The sequence below is a fragment of the Propithecus coquereli genome, unplaced genomic scaffold, assembly GCF_000956105.1.
Source record: "Propithecus coquereli isolate 6110/MARCELLA unplaced genomic scaffold, Pcoq_1.0 Scaffold41, whole genome shotgun sequence".
NCBI classification, from domain to species: domain Eukaryota; kingdom Metazoa; phylum Chordata; class Mammalia; order Primates; family Indriidae; genus Propithecus; species Propithecus coquereli.
The window spans coordinates 4,905,155-4,912,926 of NW_012149841.1; the positions used below are offsets into that span (position 1 = coordinate 4,905,155).

The 7,772-nt window shown below is 43.9% G+C and overlaps 1 protein-coding gene across 6 annotated transcripts in view; it reads left to right on the forward strand.

Annotated features, from left to right (window-relative positions):
- Positions 1-625: 625 nt before the first annotated feature.
- NT5C1B (5'-nucleotidase, cytosolic IB) overlaps positions 626-7,772 on the forward strand; it is a 39,014-nt gene continuing 31,867 nt past the window's right edge. Inside the window, exons 1-7 of one of the 6 annotated variants that reach the window (XM_012653072.1) lie at positions 653-685; positions 2,517-2,606; positions 2,932-3,162; positions 3,706-3,837; positions 5,173-5,622; positions 5,901-6,068; positions 7,194-7,323. In XM_012653072.1, coding sequence (XP_012508526.1) covers positions 653-685; positions 2,517-2,606; positions 2,932-3,162; positions 3,706-3,837; positions 5,173-5,622; positions 5,901-6,068; positions 7,194-7,323 — 1,234 coding nt within the window. Of the gene's footprint in view, positions 686-2,516; positions 2,607-2,931; positions 3,163-3,705; positions 3,842-5,170; positions 5,623-5,900; positions 6,069-7,193; positions 7,324-7,772 lie in introns of all 6 variants that reach the window. The other 5 variants (XM_012653073.1, XM_012653074.1, XM_012653075.1 and 2 more) reach the window with 5 other exon arrangements.

The window sequence follows — 7,772 nt, forward strand, 5'->3', positions numbered from 1 at the left end:
GGGTTAAGGATAAAAAGAACGCCAGGAAAGGCAACACAAGTAACATTCTACCAGCCACAAGGAAGGAGATTTGACAGTGTCTTTCTCAACTTCTCAATTGGCTTTGCCATTGTGAAAGAAACACCAAATACTAAAGCTAAACTCAAGTCTAAACTACAAGTCCAGAACAAAATCTCAGCTGTCAAAAATAGTCTCCAGATTTGCAGAAAGCCCTCCAAAATCTGGCTGGATGGGCAATGATAAATGATTGAGTCCACAAATGAGTTTGGCATTCATTCTGACATAAAGCCACAAACGAGATTGATATGATGAGTGACAGAGTGATGCCTAAAAAGATTTAAAAAGAAGAAAGTGGTAATATTGATATTGCCACAAATTAAATATTTGAACAATGTTTAGACATTGATTCCTAAAAACACAGACAATGGTTTTGAGAGGATATTCTCACGTATGAAGAAATATTACTTTATTTTATTTAAAAAAAGCATAGTCACGTATTTACAGAGGCAGTTTGTTACTATGGCATCACATATGATGTCATAAATTTGACATTCTAAATGTAAAGCTAGACCAAGCAAGGGAGGGAACAGGAAATGGAGCTGGGGAGACAAAAACCCGCAATAACAACAAAAGAATTTCAATAGTTGAAGAAATGAGTCAAACAACCCTGAAACAGAAAAAGAAGGTGAGTGAATTGAGCGTCCTAGAATCTTGCCACAGAGCTTAGGAATTGTAAATATTAGTACATCATCTACCTCTCTAAAGGCTCTGCAACAACCAAATAATTTCAGATAGTGGCAACATCTGAAGGAAAAGGGAAGGAGGAGAAGTCAAGGAAATGAAGAGAGTGGAAAACAAGGAGATTAAAGCATACAGAATAAGTAAATCCAGTAAATCGGTATTCACTGAGCATATGCTCACGTGTTAGTGGTAAGAGGTGAAAAAACAGCTGTTGTCACTAAAGGACCTACAGCCTAGTAGAACAGAATTCACGAACAAATGACCATTCAGTGCTGAGTAAAAGTACGCACAAAAAGATGATGGCAATGCAGAAAAATGTTTAGGAACTTCCCTTGGGTCACACTGAGCTGGATATTGAAGAACATGAAAGGCCAAAGGAGGTTACAAGGAAATAAGGGTGATAGGAAGGCAAATACAAGTCACCTTTATGTTCTAATAAAGTATGGAGTGGAGGCCATGCAAGCTAGAGGTAGACAGGACTACATCACGAGGCTCCTGGTCTGTCTAATCAAATGAATGAAGGCTTTATCCAGGAATGAAGCATAATTTGATTTACATTTTATAAACATCAGTGTAAGTAAATAGGGTGGACAGATCTAGAAGTGGAGAGGGTTTGAGGCTATGAAACCTGTTCAAAAGGCTAAATTCTAAGAATGTAGTCCCATAATGATCAGAGGCCCAGAACAATGCAATCATAATAGTGATAGGGAATAGGGATTGGATTTAAAATATCTTTGAAGTTAGAAATGACAGGATACTATAGTGACTGGTGTGTGTGTGTTGGGGGGTGGTTGTTGATGGAAAGATTTTAGAATTAGTTCAGGAACCATACATCTACACCATGCTCTGCATCACATTCTCATTCGACTAACACTGATGAGATTTCTCCTAGGTGCAAGGCAGAGAGCATAAACAGATGAATATAGACTGCTCTGAGGGACCTTGGTCTAACCCAGAAGTTGAGCTCCTTAAACAGATAAATAACACTAATCTTGATCACATTGCAAATACTGAATTAGCATAAAATAGTACAAATAGTGCTGCAATAAAATTAAGTATCTTCCCCATTTGAAAACGAAAGCATAAATATTTGAACAGGTTTCCTCCAAAACATGAGTTATCTTCTTGTTGCACTCTCTTGGTTGGTTTTCCCTATCAGTTTGTTAGTAAGAAATTCTTTTCCACTCTAGGTGCTATGAGTAATTAGATAATAAGAACAGAAGACATGTTTGTCAATAAATCTGTATGGAATTAAGGTCCTTGTTTTTGAAACTCAGAATAATATTGGTGACACTTAGATCCACAGAAAACTAGAGCTACAGATAATTAGGAAAAAAACCCAGAAAGGTTTCAATTCTATGTGCAAAAGAAAAATTTCCATAAGTAACAATCTTCACAGTAATGGAGAGAAAAAAACTTACTCTGTATGGGCAACTTCACATTTAAATCCAAGTCCTGCTGAGCCCTGAAAAATTCTCCCATAGCATTTCCCATGTTATCATTTTTAAATGATGGATGCTTTATATCTCAAATCTATGAACCAACATATTTCTATATTAAAAATTGTTTACATAATTCTTATTTATAAAATATGTGCTTTTACTCATGCTTGTTAGAATAGGGGAAAAATAATGCCTAAAGTTTACATATTTTTTTATATTGACAAAGAGATGAATTCTATGTTTTATTTATATTTATCCCTTTATTCCCAAACCCAAGGTTTCTAATGGTCCTTACATTAAAAATCAATAAACATTCTTTGTTTCCACATTAAGAATGAGGCCGGAATGAGGAACTCAAAAGAGAGTCTAGACGGAGAAAAAAGAAAGGAATCTGACAAATCGGGAGTCCGTCTGAACACTCAGGTGAGCTGACCTCTGTAGCGGTGGTGAGAGCATTAAAGAGCATAATGGAAAATATTAGGGGACAGGGGAGTCCTGGGAGAGAAGACTGAGCTGTTGAGATTTGTATTAAGGGATACCTAATGTCTTCATGAGGAGATTAAGGAAAAACTAGGAGAAGCTGGGCCCTGCCTTCCCCTCCAGTCCACACCCACCACGTTCCGGAGAATATATGGCACAACAGCAGGCTCCTCTGCTCAGACCTTGGGAGGAGAGTGGTCTTTGTTCAAATCAGGGAGGGAAGGGGAGTCTGGCCATTGCATTGACCATTTTCTGCACAATCTTTCAGATGAAGCGTGCAGTCAATCCGAATCACTCGCTGAGATGTTGCCCCATGCGGGGTCACTCGTCGTGTAGACGCTGCCTTTGTGCAGCTTTGGGAACAGCCCTTGGCCCCTGCTGCACATTACATATTTATATTCACATGTGCCTGTTGTGGGAGCAGGGCCGGCAGATCACCATGATCAGGGTGAGCAGAGATCACACTACTGATTTTGGAGGGGATTTCCAGGCAATCTGGGTGAGGGGAAGGATCTGGGGAATAGAAACACTTTCACTTGCCTTGGGGTGGTCTCCATTCTTCCTTCTGAAAGGAGTGCTTAAAGGCCCCATTCACTTATAAGTAGCTGTCTTAGAGCCCCAAGGTAAGCCACCAGCTGCCCTCACTTTTATTGTCTTGTAAAAATGGTGCATTTGTCTTTTTAGCATCTGTTAACAGGCTCATCCTTAAGGGCAGGAAGTGGGGAAAAGGGAGAAACAATGGTCAACTCTAGTAAGTTCCATAGAAGAGTAATCACAGGTGAAGAAGTATGAGCTACCCAATATGCTTCTTGGTTTTGGATGTTCTTTCAGGGGGATCCCCACGTTTTTTGCTCCAAACAGAAGTTAGCATTGGGCCAGAATTAGAATAGTAGGAAGGGCTCAGGTTGAATTGAGAGTCACAGAGGCCAGGGATCTCATTGGGTGCTGCTATTTTGGCCTGACATGGCTCTTCTGTAGGTACATGCATAGAAGGTGTGGGTGGTAGGGTACTACACCCCTGGGTTTCTTCTCTCCTTGACAGGGATCACAAGAATTGTTGCCAAAGACTGACTCTCAAGGGTACCTTGTGCGAAATCAATGGTCCCGAACATCCCGAACCCCATCCATCAAGGCTGCATCAGAAGAGCCAAGAAGCAAGAGCAATAGTGTTAAGGTGGATACAAAGATGAAAGGGAGGAGTAGATGACAGAATAACAACAATAATTGTTAATATTTATTGATGCTTTCTAAGTGCCAGGCCCTATTTATGTACTTTGCATGTTTTAGTTAATTTAGCCTTCATGAGAACCCCCCTTATCCCATTTTACCACTGAGAAAACTGAAGCACAGAGTAGCTTGCCTAAGATTTCACACTAGTTAGTAGTACAGCTAGGATTAAAACCCAAGGGCTCTAGGTCTACAGGCTGCACACTTCCTCCTTCCTTCCTTCATTCAACAAATATTTATTGACTACCTATGACTCTCAGAAGAGGGGATGGAAAGGTAACCACAAGAGAAAAATTAAAGAATGTTATATTGTGTGGTGCTTTGGGCTCTTAACTAAGCCTGACCACATAAGCAAAAAAGAAAAAAGAAAAAAAAGTTAGTTTTGAAATTAAGTTTTTGAATGCAGAGAAAATGATACAGACCCAGCCACTGAGAAAACATGCATTTCTACCCAATCCATCCATCTCTGTCAGGTTTGGCTCAATAATATAACCAAGAATATCCTTTTTGAGTCACATAAAAACTGAAATAATATATATATGTTTAATAACTTCTTGTCCACCGTGGGAAAGGGGTCCTTTCTCTATAATGTTTCCTTCCTATTTAGGAAGATGACTCTCTGTAATAGTGCTCCCACTGGCACGGGAAGCTCTGATAGCGATGGGGAGACGCTGGAGTCTCCCCATCTCCTATGGACCTTCTCAGCAACCATTCACTGCATCATACACATGGTGAATGGAGAGGGAGACGCCCCCAAGGTGCTATGCGGAGTGTTCTGGTGGGAATGTCGGGCCCACTTTGCTCATCAAGTTAACGGAGGGCACACACAGAGGCAATGGCCAAGCAAGGTCCATTACTCAAGCCCTCTGTCCTACGCGGAGGCCTCTAACTGAGCAGGTATATATATATGGCAAGTAAGGAACGAAACTTTGCAAACTATACGCCCGCTGCCTAAGGGTGAGGAGGAGGACCTGTGTCCTATATATTCAAAACAAACACAACAAAAAATGTGTGAGGTGCTGACGGAAGCTAGGGGAAAATGGAAGCAGACAGTCTCTGTGTCTATTCAACAGAAATACTGAATAGCTGGGGCTTAGAAATGCCACAGTCCCTTCATCCCTACGTAAAGGAGCTGAGATGAAGCAGGATCCATCTAAGGTCTAGCCATGGAACAGGCGGGAGGGGACAGCTCCTTTGCGGGAGCTGGGCAGAGACTGGGGTGCGGGGGTGGGTAGGGACCCCAGCTGGCGTGGAAATGCAGATGCCCCTCTTCTTGCCGCAGCTCCCCAACAGCTCCACGTCCTCCCGGACTTCATCCACCTCCCCCAACCAGCAGGACTCGCCGCCGCCGACCGCGCCGCCCTCTGCACGGCAGTCCGCACCGAACCAGCAGTCCCTGCCGCCCGACTCACGGCCTCCCACGCCGCCGGAGCCCGAGCCCAGCCACCGGCGGCCCAGCACCAAGACGCAAGAGAATCCGGAGTCCCGGACGCAGAGCATCATGCGGAGCTCGCAGCCGCGGGAATATACGCTCACGTCCCCCATAGAGTGGAAGTCCTACTCCCAGCGCAGGATGTTCTACCCCTCCTCCGTCCAGCTGGACCCCGACTGCATGTCCCAGCAGCAGCAGCAGGAGGAGGAAGAGGAGGAAGAGAAGGACGACGAGGAAGCCTACTGGGAATCCGTGAAGAAGTTCTACGAGAAGGTCCCGAGCTGCTCGCGTCCCCGGCCGGTGAGCGGGCCTGCAGCCCATGGGACCCTAGGCGCCGTCCTGGCAGCCCCACAGCCCAGAACCCCCTAGCCTAGCTCCCCTCCGCCGCGTAGGGAAGTCCGTGCCAGCCGCTGCTTCTCCTGCCCCAACCTCGCGCAGTCCCAGCCTCCGCTGGCCCAGCATCCCAGTTTTCCAAGCAGAGGCCTGGCCATTTTCTTCCCGCCCTACCCTGGGTGAGCCCCACCCCTGATTCCTTCCTGTCTGCGTGACTGTCCTCGGGTGCGCCCTCCTCTCCGCAGCCCAAACCCAAGCACGCCATCACCATCGCGGTCTCGTCCCGCGCTCTCTTCAACATGGTGGATGCCCGGAAAGTCTACGAGGAAGAGGGTCTGGAGAAGTACATGGAGTATCAGCTCAACAACGAGAACGTCATCCTGACCCCGGGGCCCGCATTCCGCTTCGTCAAGGTACTCTGCAAGCTATCTTTGGCTCGCCAGGACCCTGGATGGCGAGGGAAGACCTGGGCCTACCCAGGGAGCTCATCCAGATTCCCTGATAATTCCTAGTCCACCCCTGTCATTCTTGCCCCCTTCCAATTGACCCAGGTTTATGCTTTCACAAAGGTTTCCAGACTGTTGAGGAAGGGACTTCAACCCACAACCCTATATTTGGGGTATTGGGCTTCCCTAAATGGAGTCATCACCATGAGACCTCTAACAGAAGCCTTTGTTCCCTCACTTCCTAGAAGGAGTAGTAAGAAGCTATAATGAGTTCACAGTCCTGAGTAGTAGAAATAAAACACCTTATTAAAATAAGATGAAATTTGCTTTAGCTGTTCTGACCCCATACATAGCATATTAAGAAAATCAAGATACTCTTGGTACTTAGGGGCATGATTTTAATAGAGAAGGTAAGTTTCTCTGAACTTACACTTAATGTATAGCACTTACAACTTTGATCCCCTGCATAACTTATACAAATATTATGCACTAACATCATAACCATGGAAAAACAAATGACACCTCTTCAAGTTGTGAGTAGAATGTACTTATGGGATGTGGTAGAACCATGAAAAGGAATCACAAACCTAAAGACCTATGTTTAAAAAATAGACGAAACGCTCACTTTCGCAGCACATATACTAAAATTGGAACAATACAGAGACAATTAGCATGGCCTCTGTGCAAGGATGACATGTCACTCATGAAGCATTACATATCTTTCACAATAAAAATAATCATTAGATGATCAATAAAATCATATTTTAAAAATCAAAAACAAACATATACAAAGCATGACAGCCTCATCCTTCCCTGTATTTATCCCCCAGAGATTATTCTAGTAAACGAAATGTTGTAACAATTTTCACTGTTACATTACCCATGTAGTCAGTGAACGTTAACTGAGGTCCTTTGTATGAGAAGCTGAAAATACAAAAATGCATGGTGTAACTCAGCCTTAAAGGAGCCCTACTCTCTCAGTGAAGAGTCTTCAGATTTTGAATTTGACCCCGATGAGATGCTTTCTCTCCAGCCTCCCAAAGCCCACCTTTCCTGCCCCTCTTTACACAAATTCATGTTTGTAACCTGCAGGCACTGCAGCATGTCAATGCTAGACTCCGTGAGCTGTATCCCAATGAACAGGACTTATTTGATATTGTACTGATGACTAATAACCATGCCCAAGTGGGAGTGCGGCTTATAAACAGCGTCAATCACTATGGTAAGTAAAATAAATACCATGTGGAAGACCAGCTCGCGGCTCTGGAGGAGAGAAGTCATGTTATTTTGCTAACTGTGGCCTAACCAATGCAGTGTCTTTGATACTGACACCCCCTTCTGCGCAAGGAATGTTTATTTGCCTATGTCAGAACAAGAAAGGCCATGTTCATTTTTAACTTTAGCGCAGAGTTGGGCTCAAAGCTCTGGACTTAACTTGTCAAGTGTGAATTTCAAAGTCTTAATCCCAGGTCCTGCAATATATTTCTCTGTTTTATGTTTTTTACTTCTGAACTTGACTTCAAGGAGCCGTCAACCCAAAGGCTTTCTCTGTGATCAAACTTCTTGCTCACCACAGATCCGTGTTAAAGGTTTAAAGGTTTTCACCTCTCCTTTCCACTCTTAAAATATGATTGCCCCGGCTGCTCTCTCTCCCCACACATCAAATCCATA